Source organism: Colobus angolensis, unplaced genomic scaffold (assembly GCF_000951035.1).
Source record: "Colobus angolensis palliatus isolate OR3802 unplaced genomic scaffold, Cang.pa_1.0 Scaffold190, whole genome shotgun sequence".
In the NCBI taxonomy this organism is placed as follows: domain Eukaryota; kingdom Metazoa; phylum Chordata; class Mammalia; order Primates; family Cercopithecidae; genus Colobus; species Colobus angolensis.
The window spans coordinates 6,957,216-6,975,208 of NW_012115044.1; the positions used below are offsets into that span (position 1 = coordinate 6,957,216).

General features: G+C 37.7%; 1 protein-coding gene across 2 annotated transcripts in view; it reads right to left on the bottom strand.

The window, feature by feature from the left end:
• GSK3B (glycogen synthase kinase 3 beta) overlaps nt 1–17,993 on the bottom strand; it is a 284,345-nt gene that overhangs the window by 16,579 nt on the left and 249,773 nt on the right. For both annotated transcript variants that reach the window (XM_011940645.1, XM_011940644.1), the window contains one exon: nt 6,747–6,845. In XM_011940645.1, the coding sequence (XP_011796035.1) occupies nt 6,747–6,845 (99 nt within the window). The remainder of the gene's footprint in view (nt 1–6,746; nt 6,846–17,993) is intronic.

Consider the following 17,993-nt stretch of genomic DNA (forward strand, 5'->3'; position numbering starts at 1 on the left):
TTTTGAGACAGAGTCTCGCTGTGTTCCCCAGGCTGGAGTGCAGTGGCCTGATCTCAACTCACTGCAACCTCCATCTCCCGGGTTCAAATGATTCTCCTGCTTCAGCCTACCAAGTATCTGGGATTATAGGCGCCCACCACCATGCCTGGCTAATTTTTGTATTTTTAGTAGAGATGAGGTTTCATCATGTTGGCCAGGATGTTTCAAACTCATGACCTCAAGTGGTCTGCCGGCCTCAGCCTCCCAAAGTGCTGGGATTACAGGCATGAAATGCCGTGCCCAGCCTAATCCCAGCAATTCGAGAGGCTGAGGCAGGAGGATCTGTTGAGCTCTGGTGTTCAAGACTAGCTTAGGCAACATAGTGAGATCCCATCTCTACAATAAATACAAAAATTAAGCGTAGCACATTTCTGTAGTCCTAGCTACTCAGGAGGCAGAAGGGGGAGCATTGTTTGAGTCCGGAGGTCAAGGCTGCAGTCATCTATGATAGGACCACTGTACTCCAACCTGGGCAACAGAGTGAGACCTTGTCTCAAAAATAAGAACATGTAAACACATTACAACTTTGCATATTAGTGCGTATGGGTGCACCCGGAGAATAATGACCATAGCGATACAGTATCTTCGAAACCATGTTATTTAAGAACATTAGAAGAACCTGACTGGCCACAGTGGCTCACTTATGTAATCCCAACATTTTGGGAGGCTGAGGCAGGAAGATCACTTGAGGCCAGGAGTTTCAGACCAGCCTGGTCAACATAGTGAGACTCCATCTTTTTTTTTGAATGATAGTAGTAAGAGTATACATTGTTTCATAAAACGATAAAACTTTAGTTTTAGTGTTGTTATTTATATATACAATATATATATATATTTTTTTCAGTCAACATAAGAAATTATACTATGAATTTTGGCTGGCCACAGTGGCTCACTCCTGTAATCCCAGCACTTTGGGAGGCCAAGGCGGGCCGATTACCTGAGGCCAGGAGTTCGAGACCAGCCTGGCCAACAAAGGGAAACCCCGTCTGTACTAAAATTACAAAAAATTAGCCAGGTATGGTGGTGCGCACCTGTAATCCCAGCTACTTGGGAGGCTGAGGCATGAGAATCACTTGAACCCAGGAGTTAGAGGTTGCAGTGAACTGAGATCACGCCACTGTACTCCAGTCTGGGCGACAGAGTAAGATTCTGTCTCAAAAACGAAACAAAACAAAACAAAAAAAACCACACACACACCGAAGAAATTATACTTTAAGAATTGAGAGTAGTATGCGTAATTTTCAAGAGATTCTCATGTCAATCAGAGCCATGATTAACAATAATGTCTCTAGATACTAAAGCATTTTAAAAACAACTTATAAAGAATTTTTTTTTGGAAAAAAAAGTCAACATTCATACCCACTAATTTAGCACAACAGTTTACAGTTTTGTATATTTCTGTCTAGTCCCTATTCACATAAAAATAAACATTTTGACAACAGTAACCAACAAGATTCATGAGATTTTAAAATTTTCTCTACATAAATTAGGATGCGTATTTCATGAATGTCCATAAGCTTCAGGAAAATTGTTTTTTATGGCTACATAAAAATGGAGATTCCGTAATGTATTAAAACAATTTCCTACTGTTGACCATTCAGGTTACATTGGCTCTCCTTTTTGTTATATATTAATACATAATTTTTATTATATAATTTATTATTATATATATTATGTGATTCCTCTGTCTGTACATGGTAGCCTTTTTCTTTCCAAAATATTTATCCTGAAGTTAAAATCCCTAAAGTGGAATTACTGAACTAAAAAGTCTGAATTCTGACAGCTCTTGTTTTATACTATAATACTTTACCACAAGTTTTTATCAGCTCACATACAGTTGCAGAACACAACAAAAGGAAAGTTGAAACATCTGCAAAAATAGTTCCCTCAGTGTTAATGTCCTCAAACTTAATACTGGCACCATCTTTACCATTTTCAAAGAAGGTGAGAAAGAATTGTGATATTTTGTTGTAGTAGTCAAAGTTTGTTGGTGATGACAGAGAATAATTATATATTCCCAGAATTAGGATGGTATGATTTTAGGCCACAATCTGGGGATGAAAATGTCTATATTCCTTTTTTTTTTTTTTTTTGAGACAAGAGTCTCACTCTGTTGCCCAGGCTGGAGTGCTGGGGTGCAGTGGCACGATCTCGACTCACTGCGAGCTCTGCCTCTCGGGTTCACGCCCTGCTCCTGCTTCAGCCTCCCAAGTAGCTGGGACTACAGGTGCCTGCCACCACGCCCGGCTAATTTTTGCATTTTTTAGTAGAGACGGGGTTTCACCGTGTTAGCCAGGATGGTCTTGATCTCCTGACTTTGTGATCTGCCTGCCTCGGCCTCCCAGAGTGCTGGGATTACAGGCGTGAGCCACTGCACCCGGCCGAAAATATCTATTTTCTTTTGCTTTTTTTCAGAAGCAGCAATATAGAGAATTAGATTTCAGCCTATAATTTATTTAAAATATAATAAGACTTAAATATCTGAAAGCCATTTAACAGCTTTGGCTAACAACACTAACTGACTAAAATCTGAAGCTTATTTCACCATAATATAGTCAGTATGATCATGGCTGATGGCATCTTTGTCAATCTGCTTTGTTTTTCTGCTTTTATTCCACATACTTTAGGATAGAGCTTTGTTTCCAGATCTACACAAATGTCAGAAAACTCCATTCTTGTTTAAGCCAGCTTATAAGCAACATAAAAAGTGTCCCAAGCAGTTTATCCAGAAGCCTCTGTATTCCGATGATCTTGCTCTAGACACAAATATACTCGACAGAACCTCAATTGCAACGATGCTGAGCAACAATAGGAATGGTATTTTAACGGATCAGATGATAATTCAGTTATGGTACTCTTTTGAATTTGTATTTTAGTGATGTAAGGTCATTTTTAGATGATTTGCAGGCACATTCTCAGGCTATTGAAAACAGGTTAAGTATTATTTTGCTTCTTGTTGATATGACTGTTATAAACTAAAAGTAGCTCCACCTCTAAAATACGAATCATTTTGATGTTATGTGCTCCATTACACTGATTTAAATCAAGTATGACAACTAGTTTAGTTACTTAGGGGTTCATATTGTAATTAATTCTCCCCAGGTTATTTGGGGTACATTACCGTGGTGATGTACCTTAGGTGGGTGATTAGAAATTCTTTGAAAATTTAAATTTGAAATATTTCCAGGTTCAGATATTCAAAGTCTAGAACTTTATAGCTTAACAGTTTATTTATTTATTTATTTTGGACTCTGGTGCAGATCCTGAAATGCTTTGTGAGGAAAGCTTTGGCTATGTCTGTAGCTCAGCAGTCCCTCACTCTGTCTAGACAGTGTGGAGAGATGCATGTCCATTTATCCAGGAAAAAAAAGTCATAGATTCTTTTGTCATAGAGGATGGATGTCAGTCCTGCCCTCCACATGGCTTTTTAAAAAAAACATGTCTGATGTGTCCTTACTTTGCAAAAACAGTAATAAAAATAGCAATAGCGGTTTCCTTTCACTGAGAGCCTACTGTAAGGGCACGCAAAGTGCTAATAAGCACTCTGAACACTTTATATCTTACTTCTTACAATTCTATGTAGTGGATATTTATTATCCCTGCTTTTGGATAAGGAAACCAAATCTAAGAGAAACAGAGGCAGAGGAGATACATACATATATATATATATATATATTTTTTTTTTTTTTTGAGACAAAGTTTTTCTCTTATTGCCCAGGCTGGAGTGCAATGGCACAATCTCAGCTCACTGCAACCTCTGCCTCCCAGGTTCAAGCGATTCTCTTGCCTTAACCTCCTGAGTAGCTGGGATTACAGATATGCGTCACCATGCCCGGCTAATTTTGTATTTTTAGTAGAGACAGGGTATCTCCACATTGGTCAGGCTGGTCTTGAACTCCCAACCTCAGGTGATCCGCCTGCCTCGCCCTCCCGAAGTGCTGGGATTATAGGCCAGAGCCATCGCGCCTGGCTGGGGACTTACATATTTTAAGGTCTTACAAAAGAATGTAACTCACACTGACAAATTCTTATTTAAAGTATACATGAATCTTTAACTACAGGCACCCAGAAGGCCAAGCAATCAATCACTTGGTCTAGACCAGCATTTCCTGAGGTATGTTTGGTGACATACTTGGGCCTTCACTACCACAGCGCCATAGAAAACTGTTTAACTATACTGTGGTTAAACTGTTTTTGGGTTACAATGAGGGGAACTTTAAAAAAAGTATCTATTTGAAACTCACATTTCTTGTTAAAATGATGATGTTAAGTTCATTTACTCTCTCTCTTTCAGTAACAAATCTGAGGCCCTAAAGGAGAAATATTTCTTAAACAGCGGGGCCAGAAACACCGTTTTTTCTAAGACACCAGTGTGCTTTTAATCTAATGAACAATGGAAAATTTTAACAGAATTATAACACTTCTTTATTTACTTTAGCTCAGACCAATATCTGAAATATCCTCTTTGGTAATTATTAAGGTACTCAAAGCATGCATTTCTCTAAACTAATTTTAGCTCTGACCTCAGCTTACCATTCCTCTATTAACTTCCCCATACCCCAATTCAACTTTGGAGTAAACTCTCAGAGTCAAAGTTCAATGTCAGTTTCTATTTTTATGTTGAAATCTGATTTCTATAGCTGTAAAAATATACACATGTAAATTATTATTATTATTTTGCGGTTTGCTGTAACCTGTATCAAAACAACATGAAAATCAGGTTATACTAGGCTCCTACTAAGCAGACAATTTGCTCAAAAACATAAGTCACAATCATTAATTAGTTTGGTATCCTGCATTAAGAAAGTTAGTTTAAACTGCTCAAAACCTACTCATTTTTATACACCGTGTAAAGCAATTCTAAGTAAAACTGGAAATGAGCTCAATAAAATAAGTAAATGTGTCAGTTCAGGGTTAGGGCCTTTTTCATATTGTAAACAATTAATGTAACCTGGGCCAGTATTAAATTTATTAATGGCTCATAGCAATTCTGTCTTGATTCTAAATAGGTCATACTTTAAAAAAATATTTTTACCTTAAACACTTTAAAGCAGATTTCAGCACACTTTCTCAACCTGTAAAATGGAGTGGCAATGCTGTCTTAAAGTACAGACAAATAAAGACAAGTAAAGACAAATGTCGTCCTAAAATAATTGCCACTCCATTTTACAGACTGGGAAAACGAATAAGACACTAATAAAACTAATAAAGTTCAAATTACTTTCTCAAGGTAGCATGTGCTGATAAACTTGGAACAAGAGACCTTTCTTTCCAGACTTTTCCTGAACATGAACTAGAATGTTTTAAATCTTTATTAGCAACATTTTAGAAGATTAAGATTAGACAGAAATGACACCATATCAAACGGGACATGGGCTTTGACCTCACTGTTTAATGATAAGAACTAGTAATGAAAGATTTTCTCTCCTGCAGCATAAATACCCTTAGGCAAAAACGGATCCGATCCAACTCAGTTCAAGACTATTTAAAGAAAATGAAGTCAGCTCCTGCCATTAGCTTTTTGGACAGAGAGAGAGAAAATAAAGGTGCTAAATTCTGAGCCCCTAATTGTGCTACCTATTATGTTTCTAACTTTTAAAAGCTTTTAAGTTTTAAAAGCATCCAGTCATTATTTGGAAGAACTTCACTTCACTCTTAAGGGTTGGATATTTTCAGAATATCTGCAAGGACACCGATTCTCACTAAATCAGGCCTCACCATTAGCTGGCTTCAGGCCCACAGTACATCCTAGCTCTAACCCGTGAATAATTTTTTTTTTTGGTATCTAAGAGTCTCGTCACATTCTGATCTAAATCTCAGTTAAACGTATTTGCATTGCAGTTTTAGTCCTTTCAAATGATCAAAGAAAATGAATAAATACAAGTATAAACTTATATTTTATACTTTTTGAAAACTTGCCTCTCTAGTATACTACTGTAATTTACATTTGAGGGGGAAAAAACAAAAGTGAATTATTTTCAGTAACAATGTATTTATATGTTTTCAGCTATAAACATCTCATTTGATTTGATTTCCTACTGAAATTACATAAAAACCGTTAACTTTAAAAATTTTTTAAATTTATTTTTATTTTTTAGATGGGGTCTCACTATGCTGTCCAGGCTGATCTTGAACTCCTGGCCTCAAGTGATCCTCTTGCTAAGATGACAGAATTTAACATCATTATCAGAAGATATTTATATCTTATATATAAGGTCCTGGTGGGTACTTTTGTTTAATGCTTTTTGGAAATAAAGCAAAAAATTTTATTCAGGTTTACTCATTTGGCTGTGCTGTTTTTGATACATAAAAGGTATTAAATGTTCATACTCATCAAATGAAATGAAAGGTAATCATGTGTTTTGAAAAACAATTTTTTTTTTTGAGACAGAGTCTTTCTCCATCACCCAGGCTGGAGTGCAGTGGCACGATCTCAGCTCAGTGTAACCTCTGCCTCCCAGTTTCAAGCAATTCTCCTGTCTCAGCCTCCCCAGAAGCTGGGATTACAGGCACCTGCCACCACACCTAGCTAATTTTTTATTTTTAGTAGAGAGGAGGTTTCACACCTTGTTGGTCAGGCTGGTCTCGAACTCCTGACCTCAGGTGATCCACCCACCACGGCCTCCCAAAATGCTGGGATTACATGTGTGAGCCACTGTGCCCAGCCCAGAATATGTTTTTATAGAAGAGACTTAGAACGTTCTTACCTGAGGCTGCTGTGGCATTTGTGGGGGTTGAAGCAGCTGCTTGAATCCGAGCATGAGGAGGAATAAGGATGGTAGCCAGAGGAGGATTACTTGACAGTTCTATAGAAGGTTAAGACACAAATGTTAGAGTCCACTCTTAACTTTGTATGCAAAACTATTTTATTGGTAAGAGTGAAAATAAGATTCTGCATTAAACTACCAGTTTAGGCCGGGCATGGTGGCTCACACCTGTAATCCCAGCCCTTTGGGAGGCCAAGGTGGGTGAATCACCTGAGGTCAGGAGTTCGAGACCAGCCTGGCCAACATGGTGAAACTCTGTCTCTACTAAAAATACAAAAATTAGGGGATCAATGCAACAAGAAGAGCTAACTATCTTAAATATATATGCACCCAATACAGGAGCATCCAGATTCACAAAGGAAGTTCTTAGAGATCTACAAAGAGACTTGGACTCCCACACAAAAACAGTGGGAAACTTTAACACCACACTGTCAGTATTACACAGATCAATGAAATAGAAGAGTAACAAGGATATTCGGGACTTGAACTCAGCTCTGGACAAGTTCTGTAGATAGACATCTACACTCCTCAGCAAATGCAAAAGAACAGAAATCATAACAAACAGTCTCTCAGACCACAGTGAATCAAATTAGAACTCAGGATTAAGAAATTCACTCAAAACCGCACAACTACATGGAAACTGAACAACCTGCTCCTGAATGACTACTGGGTAAATAACAAAATGAAGGCAGAAATAAGTAAGTTCTTCGAAAACAATGAGAACAAAGATACAACACACCAGAATCTCTGGGACACAGCTAAAGCAGTGTTTAGAGGGAAGTTTATAGCACTAAATAAATGCCCACAGGAGAAAGCAGGAAAGATGTAAAAATTGACACCCTAACATCGCAATTAAAAGAACCCGAGAAGGAAGAGCAAACAAATTCAAGCCAGCACAAGACAAGAAATAACTAAGATCAGAGCAGAATAGGAGATACAGACACACACACACAAAAAAACTCTTAAAAAAAAAAAATCAATGAATCTAGGAGTTTTTTGAAAAGATTAACAAAATAGATAGACTGCTAGCCAGATTAATAAAGAAGAAAAGAGAGAAGAATCAAATAGATACAATAAAAAATGATAAAGGGGAGATCACCACCGATCCCACAGAAACACAAACTACCATCAGAGAATACTATAAACACCTCTACACAAATAAACTAGAAAATCTAGAAGAAATGGATAAACTCCTGGACACATACACCCTCCCAAGACTAAACCAGGAAGAAGTTGAATCTCTGAATAGACCAATGGCAGTAATTAATAGTCCACCAACAAAAAAAGCCCAGGACCAGACGGATTCACAGTTGAATTCTACCAGAGGTACAAAGAGGAGCTGGTACCATTCCTTCTGAAACTATTCCAATCAATAGAAAAAGAGGGAATCCTCCCTAACTCATTTTATGAGGCCAGCATCATCCTGGTAACAAAACCTGGCAGAGACACAACAAAGAAAGAAAATTTCAGGCCAGTATCTCTGATGAACATCGATGCAAAAATCCTCAATAAAATACTGGCAAACTGAATCCAGCAGCACATTAAAAAGCATATCCACCACCATCAAGTCGGCTTCATCCCTGGGATGCAAGGCTGGTTCAACACATGCAAATCAATAAATGTAATTCATCACATAAACAGAACTAATGACAAAAACCACATGATTATCTCAACAGATGCAGCAAAGGCCTTCGATAAAACTCAACAGCCTTTCATGCTAAAAACACTCAATAAACTAGGTATTGATGGAACATATCTCAAAACAGTAAGAGCTATTTATGACAAACCCACAGCCAGCATCATACCGAATAGGAAAAAACTGGAAGCATTGCCTTTGAAAACTGGCACAAGACAGGGATGCCCTCTCTCACCAGTCCTATTCCGCATAGTGTTGGAAGTTCTGGCCAGGGCAATCAGGCAGGAGAAAGAAATAAAGGGTATTCAATTAGGAAAAGAGAAAGTCAAATTGTCCCTGTTTGCAGATGACATGATTGTCTATTTAGAAAACCCCATTGTCTCAGCCCAAAATCTCCTTAAGCTGATAAGCAACTTCAGCAAAGTCTCAGGATACAAAATCAAAGACAAAAATCACAAACATTCCTACACACTAATAATAGACAAACAGCCAAATCATGAGCAAACTCTCATTCACAATTGCTACAAAAAGAATAAAATACCTAGGAATATAACTTACAAGGGATGTGAAGGACGTCTTCAAGGAGGACTACAAACCACTGTTCAAGGAAATAAGAGAGGACACAAACAAATGGAAAAACATTCCATGCTAATGGATAGGAAGAATTAATATCGTGAAAATGGCCATATTGCCCAAAGTAATTTATAGATTATTCAATGCTATTCCCATCAAACTACCACTGACTTTCTTCGCAGAATTAGAAAAAACTACTTTAAATTTCATATGGAACCAAAAAAGAGCCCATATAGCCAAGACAATCCTAAGCAAAAACAACAAAGCTGAAGGCAGCACAACCTGACTTCGAACTATGCTACAAGGTTACAGTAACCAAAACAGCATGGTACTGGTACCAAAACAGAGGTATAGACCAATGGAACAGAACAGAGTCCTCAGAAATAACACCACACATCTGCAACCATTTGATCTTTGACAAACCTGACAAAAACAAGAAATGGGAAAAGGATTCCCTATTTAATAAATGGTGCTGGGAAAACTGGCTAGCCATATGTAGAAGACCATTAAACTATACCTTATACCTGAACCCCTTCCTTATACCTTGTACAAAAATTAACTCAAGATGGATTAGAGACTTAAATATTAGACCTAAAACCACAAAAACCCTAGAAGAAAACCTAGGCAATACCATTCAGGACATAGGCAAGGGCAAAGAATTCATGACTAAAACACCAAAAGTAATGGCAACAAAAGCCAAAATGGACAAATGGGATCTAATTAAACTAACAGGCTTCTGCACAGCAAAAGAAACTATTATCAGAACAGGCAACCTACAGAATAAGAAAAATTTTTGCCATCCATCTGACAAAGGGCTAATATCAAGAATCTACAAGCAACTTAAACAAATTTACAAGAAAAAAAACCCCATCAAAAAGTGGGCGAAAGATACGAAGAGACATTTTTTAAAAGAAGACATTTATGTGGCCAACAAACATATGAAAAAAAGTTCATCATCACTGATTATTAGAGAAACTCAAATCAAAACCACGATGAGAAACCATCTCACACTATTTAGAACGGCGATCATTAAAAAGTCAGGAAACAACAGATGTTGGAGAGGATGTGGAGAAATAGGAACGCTTTTACACTGTTGGTGGGAGTGTAAATTAGTTTAACAATTGTGGAAGATAGTGTGGCGATACCTCAAGGATCTAGAACTTGAAATACCATTTGACCCAGTAATCCCATTACTGAGTATATACCCAAAGAATTATAAATCATTCTACTATAAAGACACATGCATACATACATTTATTGCAGCACTATTCATGATAGCAAAGACTTGGAAGCAACCCAAATGCCCATCAATGTATTAGAATGGATAAAGTAAATATGGCCCACATACATCATGAAATATTATGCAGCCATAAAAAAAGAATGAGTTCATGTCCTTTGCAGGGACATGGATGAAGCTGGAAACCATCATTCTCAGCAAACAAACATAGGAACACAAAACCAAGTACCGCATGTTCTCACTCATAAGTGGCAGTTGAACAATGAGAACATATGGGCACAGGGAGGGGAACATCACATACCAGGGCCTGATGGGGGGGTAGGGGGCAAGGGGAGGGATAGCATTAGGAGAAATACCTAATGTAGACGATGGATTGATGGGTGCAGCAAACCACTATGGCACATGTATACCTAGGTAACCAACCTGCACCTTCTCCACATGTATCCCAGAACTTAAAAGTATAATAATAATCATTTAAAAAAGGTTTTTTAAAAAATACAAAAATTAGCCTGGCGTGGTGGCACACACCTGTGATCCCAGCTACTCGGGAGGCTGAGGCAGGAGAATCACTTGAACTCGCGAGGCAGAGGTTGCAGTGAGCCAAGACCGTGCCATTGCACTTCAGCCTGGGCGACAAGAGCGAAACTCCGTCTCAAAAACAAAACAAAACAAAAGAAAACCAAACCAAACCAAACCAAACCACAAACAAAACCCTACCAGTTTACCAGGGGGAAAAAAAACCCACATGACAAACCTGTATCTCAAATTAGCTAAATGAGTTAGTAATCAACTTACAGAAAAAGCCCACAGAAGTACTGTGATATATAACAAAGGCATTATCTGCTAAAATTATGTCTGAAAACTAAAAATAACTCGGGGAAAGATGTGGCCAAAGTTTTGGAGTAGGTATATTAATAAGACATATCTGCATCTTTCATTGATGTAAATATATTATGTCTTCCTGTCCTACTCTGGCAATATTTGACTACAGGAAATACTGTACAAACATATTCTTTATGCTTTTAAATGGTGGTGGTGTCATAGCAAAGAGAATATGAATGAGAATGTGTGTCTGTATGTGTATATATGTACAACTGGATGTACTGACCAACCTATCCAGCTGTTTATGAGCCAAAGGCAGATAAGACTTATCTAGACACTAGTGGAAAAAGGATTTGGGAAACATCTGTTTAAAGTATCACTGCTTTTATTAAAACTGAAAATGTCCTTATCCAATTCTTTACTCAGTAAGATTATTTTTGTTACTTTTTACAAGTTTGAAATAGGCTTTTTATCTGCATGGGGGAAGCTGTCTCTGTCAACTGTACTTATTTCTCTGAAGAATCAAGTTCTGTAGCAAGTAGTGGTAGCGAGCTTGTACATAAAAGCATTTGTTGTTAGTTTTAGGTAATGTGACTGTTCTCCCAGTTACCTGGGATAACCCTGGTTCATGCTTATTACTTAAGTATTTAGCCTGTAAGTACTAATTTTCACTCTAATATGTTTCACAGTTTGAAGGAAAAATCATAACCATAACTAGCTACAGGAGGACATTATCCTCTGAGCTACAGCACACACTTTGGCAATTCACAGATATGGCATGAACTTTAAAAAGTTCAAGAAAAGCTTTTTTTTTTTTTTAAATTAAGGTATAATTTATGTTAACATAAACCATTTAAAAGTGTACAATTCAGCATTCAGTACATTTAGTGCATTCGCAATGTTGTATAACCATCACCTCTAGTTCCAAAATATTTTCATCACCCCAAAGGGAAACCCCAAACTCACAAGCAGTCACTCTACATTAATCCCGTCCTCTAAGCCCCTAGCAAGGGAAATTTTATTTTTAATGTAGTCGTTTTAAAACGTCTTCTGGTGCAAAGCCCCTGCCAATAATATTTATTCAAACTGGTACCTAAATATCTAAATTTTGTACTAATTTACATATTAAATGCTATCAGATTGTGGTAAAGAAAAGCAACAAATTGATGCTAAGATTTATTAAAAATGAATGAAAGGAAAAGCTTAAAACTGAGAGACTATTCATTTTCCTTTCCCCTAAAATGAGAAAATTTAGTCCAGCTCATCAAATAGTCTTCCGTGGGAAGACAGTTGAACACTACTGCCCTAATTATCAGGTTCTAGAAGATATTGTTTTCTCACAATCAGACTTGGTAGCTATTTTGGTTCTTGTTAAGGAACAGAAAGCTCCTATGCCATTTTACTTCAAATCAGTTCAATTTTAACCCACAATCTTATATGCAGGAGAGTAAAATACTTTCTAGCAATTGTGATGGCTGAAAACTTTATGGCTCCAGGTAAAAAAAGTATTAATATGTAGTTTTTATTCTAAAGAAATTCAGATTTACCCTTCTCAACTAAAATCACCTAAAATAGAAAGGCTTCTTTAAAATCCATCCATCCATCAACCCACCCACATACTCATCCATCCACCTAACAATATTGAACATGAAGTACGTAAGGTCCCAGGATAGGGAGATAAAAAGATAACTGTCCTTTGTCTGATCAACAGAAATTGACAAGAACAACTGAAAAAACAATCTGGCAAGAAAGGCAACCAGTTAGGACAGCGGCACTGTCAAATGAAAACATCTCGATAATCATGTGCCCCATACCTAAAATAAAATCTAACAATGAAAAGAGGACCGGAGTTTTTAGTAAGACATTTTGACAAAGCTGTTAAAAATAATCTATGTAATAAACGGAGTATCAGGGGTCTGTGGTCCCTCTCCTTATGGCCCATCCTACCCATTTTCTCCCATATATTTACTCTCTCTTACCACGTCACCTATCCTTCTGTGTATCTGAATGCCCAGTTGAAGGCCATAGCAGTTTTGTTTCTTAGTCTGGACAAGAATATGTAATGTATAGTCAGTTATCCCTTGGTATCCTGGGGGCCTGGTACCAAGACCCTCCTCAAATACCCAAACCCAAAGATGCTCAAGTCCCTTGCATAAAATGGAGTAGTATTTATAGGCAATCTACACAGAGCCTCTTATATACTTTACTTTTTTATTTTTTACTTTATATTTTGGACAGACTCGCTCTGTTGCCCAGGTTGGAGTGCAGTGATGTGATCTCGGCTCACTGCAACCTCTGCCTCCTGGGTTCATGTGATTCTCGTGCCTACGCCTCTCATATACTTTAAATCATCTCTAGATTACTTATAATACCTAATACAATGTAAATACTACGTAAATAGTTTTATAGATGTAAATCTATAGATGTATGTATGTAAACAGACTGTCATTTTGGCCTTAGATAAGGAGAGAGGGGTAACTAATGAAGGGTAAGGGGGAAAGAACTGAAGAAATTAAGAAGACAAGAAATGGAAAAGATCTGGGATCTCGGAGGCTTTGCCATACCCAAAGACACAGAGTGTGGGTGAGGGTGGGGTCCAAGATGTGAAGGGGGGTACTTTATAAACCTTTTTCAAGCAAACATCCTAAAAGTTAAGAATTCTAAAATGAACAGTCACTACTACTTCTACATAGTTCCAACTTTTACACCCCATTGTTGTTCTTCTTTTCCTTAATTACAGGCAATCTTTAAGATCCATTGCTTTCATCTGTTCAGTCTTCTCTACTTCAAAGAAGTTGTTAACTGTTACTTATACCTTAAGCCTCCTTGCACTCTTGCTATAGTCCTATTCTTGCCACTCTAAGTCCACACTTTTTATGAGGACAGACTATGGGTACTTCTTTTTTTTTTTTTTTTTTTTTGAGGCAGAGTCTCGCTCTGTCGCCCAGGCTGGAGTGCTGTGGCCGGATCTCAGCTCACTGCAAGCTCTGCCTCCTGGGTTCACGCCATTCTCCTGCCTCAGCCTCCCGAGTAGCTGGGATTATAGGCGCCCGCCACCTCGCCCGGCTAGTTTTTTGTATTTTTTAGTAGAGACGGGGTTTCACTGTGTTAGCCAGGATGGTCTCGATCTCCTGACCTCGTGATCCGCCCGTCTCGGCCTCCCAAAGTGCTGGGATTACAGGCTTGAGCCACCGCGCCCGGCCGACTATGGGCACTTCTAAGGGCTATTTCAACCAGTTCAAAATGGTTTATTTTTCAATCCCAACCATTACTACCTACTTCCAATCACTTTGTCTACCCATGGCAATGAGTGATAAGGAAATGAAGTCAGTGAGGGTGAATATAAACTGCAGTGAAAGAATAGAAAAAAATGGTGGCATTTTGGAGGATAGAAACAGCAAAGCAACAGCACCTGTCAGGATCAGACACAGTGTATGTATTCTTGAAGGCAGAGAAGGAGTGTAGAAGAGATTGAAATTGAAATATAAGGTAATATTTATTTACTAGACATGTGTGCTAAGCTTGAGAGTAGGGGGGTAATTAAGGGAACAAAAAAGTCCATAATGAAGTGGGATAGCTCTGGAAAACTGAGAGGAAAATGAAAAATAGGAAGGATAAAAGATAGACTGTGTTACCTTAAAGACATGGTTTAAAACAAAATGGCAAGAAATTCCAGAAAACTTTAGAAAAATTAATGTGATAAAAATTTCTTCAGCCAACTGAAGATGTCATGAAAACTATTCATCAAAAAGCCATATAGTTTATTAGGGAAAACTACAAATGTTTTGACGGTGCATCAATCATTACGTGTTCCATAATTAAACATTTTAATGCACAATTTAAACAAAAGCAAAATGAGTTTAAAAATAGATATGAATCAACCAAAAAGTTAATAAAACCCATTTAACTAAATTTTGCTGCATTGTTTTATACTGAAAACCACAGAAGAAAAATTCCCATGAAAAGACAAACTGAATAAACTCAGATATGCCTAATAAAGCAATCTTTTCCAATGGAAAAGTGAAACCTACATCTAGTTGGTAAAACCTGAAATTTCCCTTATAAATTTCTATTCTTCCAAGTACAAGACCCCCAAATTCATTGATAAAATGGGACAGGTAAGAACTTTCCTAGTTTTCTGAGGGGGCAGGTAGGTGGTAGTGGTAATGTGTTAGTACAAACTGTTGTGTGAAAGCTGAGGACAAATTTGAGAGCAGCAATCAATGTGTGAACCTGAGGGAAGAAATCAACCCCTCTACTGACTAGATCTCCTCTTATAGTGATGTAACAAAATAACTAGCAGTCATTAGATAAAAGGGAATCTTCCTCCTTTATTAGCTTTGAGGGAGCTTACCCTGCAGATCTCCAAAAAGGAGTCACTAAAATAAGCAAACATTCTTTTTTTTCTACAAGTCGTCTGACCTCCTCATGTGTGTACCAGGCCTCTCATTACATATAATAATTGTCAGTGGTTGTCCATATAGTTAAAAGTGCTATTTCTCTCTATTCACAAAAAGGTTTAAATGACTTAATAATGGAGTGCCCCCATTACATTCGTGTATTTTTTTGGGCAATAATTCAAATGCTAGGATGATGTCCCTTGATCTCACACCTTTCTGAATTCTAATGGTGCTTACTTACTTGTATATATTTCCTTGTAGATGAATGAATAAACCACATCATAACTGCTTTTCTCCTTGGTAACAATTTCAAAGTGCCCAGGAAATTCCTGACCATGTTCCTAATGCTAAACTAACTAGAAAATCAGACAAACAGTAAGCAAATTACAAGGCTTACTCATACTGTTTTGGTAATACTGGTGATGTTTCATGTGAGGACTACATGATATGATACTTGCTGAAAGCCATGACGACTTTGGGAACTTTCCAATTTATACCACTCACCAAAAAATGTCTGAATGCTTTTACTGAACTACCCTATAGTACAGGTGTTTTTAGAAGTTATCTAGCAAAGTGTTAATATTTTTAAAGTTCTAGTGATTTACTTGAAAATCTTATATTCAGAACTCTATTCTTTTTTTTTTTTTTAAGACAGAGTCTCGCTCTGTCACCCAGGCTGGAATGCAGTGGCGCGATCTTGGTTCACTGCAACCTCTGCCTCCTGGGTTCACACGATTCTCCTGCCTCAGCCTCCTGAGTAGCTGGGATTACAGGCACCCACCACCATATCTGGCTACTTTTTGTATTTTTAGTAGAGACGGGGTTTCATCATGTTGGTCAGGCTGGTCTCAAACTCTTTCCCTCATGTCATCTGCTCACCCTGGTCTCCCAAAGTGTTGGGATTACAGGCGTAAGCCACTGCACCCATCCCAGAACTCTATTCTTAATGAAAAGCAATAAATGAGGCATTACCAACTTTTTCAAATCCAATTTTAAAAATAAACTTATTGGGCATTTAAAAATAATATTGCTCTTTGCCCACTTTTTGATGGGGTCGTTTGATTTTTTTCTTGTAAATTTGTTTAAGTTCATTGTAGATTCTGGATATTAGCCCTTTGTCAGATGGGTAGATTGTAAACATTCTCTCCTATTCGGTATGTTGCCTGTTCACTCTGATGATAGTTTCTTCTGCTGTGCAGAAGCTCTTTAAGTTTAATTAGATCCCATTTGTCAATTTTGGCTTTTGTTGCCATTTCTTTTGGTGTTTTAGTCATGAAGTCCTTGCCCATGCCTACGTCCTGAATGGTATTGCCTAGGTTTTCTTCTAGGGTTTTTATGGTTTTAGGTCTAACATTTAAGTCTTTAATCCATCTTGAATTAATTTTTGTATAAGGTATAAGTAAGGGATCCAGTTTCAGCTTTCTACTTATGGCTATCCAGTTTTCCCAGCACCATTTATTAAATAGGGAATCCTTTCCCTATTTCTTGTTTTCATCAGGTTTGTCAAAGATCAGATGGCTATAGATGTGTGGTATTATTTCTGAGAGCTCTGTTCTGTTCCATTAGTCTATATCTCTGTTTTGGTACCAGTTCAATGCTGTTTTGGTTACTGTAGCCTTGTAGTATAGTTTGAAGTCAGGTAGCGTGATGCCTCCAACTTTGTTCTTTTTGCTTAGGATTGTCTTGGCAATGCGGGCTGTTTTTTGGTTCCATATGAACTTTATAGTAGTTTTTTCCAATTCTGTGAAGAAAGTCATTGGTAGCTTGATGGGGATGGCACTGAACCTATAAATTACCTTGGGCAGTATGGCCATTTTCACAATATTGATTCTTCCTATCTATGAGCATGGTATGTTCTTCCAGTTGTTTGTGTCCTCTTTTATTTCACTGAGCAGTGGTTTGCAGTTCTCCTTGAAGACGTCCTTCACATCCCTTGTAAGTTGGATTCCTAGGTATTTTATTCTCTTTGTAGCAATTGTGAATGGGAATTCACACATGATTTGGCTCTCTGTTACTGGTGTAGAGAAATGCTTCTGATTTTTGCACATTGATTTTGTATCCTGAGACTCTGCTGAAATTGCTTATCAGCTTAAGGAGATTTTGGGCTGAGAAAATGGGGTTTTCTAAATACACAATCATGTCATCTGCAAACAGGGACAATTTGACTTTCTCTTTTCCTAATTGAATACCCTTTATTTCTTTCTCCTGCCTGATTGCCCTGGCCAGAACTTCCAACACTATGCGGAATAGGAGTGGTGAGAGAGGGCATCCCTGTCTTGTGCCAGTTTTCAAAGGCAATGCTTCCAGTTTTTTCCTATTCGGTATGATGCTGGCTGTGGGTTTGTCATAAATAGCTCTTATTATTTTGAGATACGTCCCATCAATACCTAGTTTATTGAGAGTTTTTAGCATGAAGAGCTGTTAAATTTTGTCGAAGGCCTTTTCTGCATCTACTGAGATAATCATGTGGTTTTTGTCTTTGGTTCTGTTCATATGATAGATTACATTTATCGATTTGC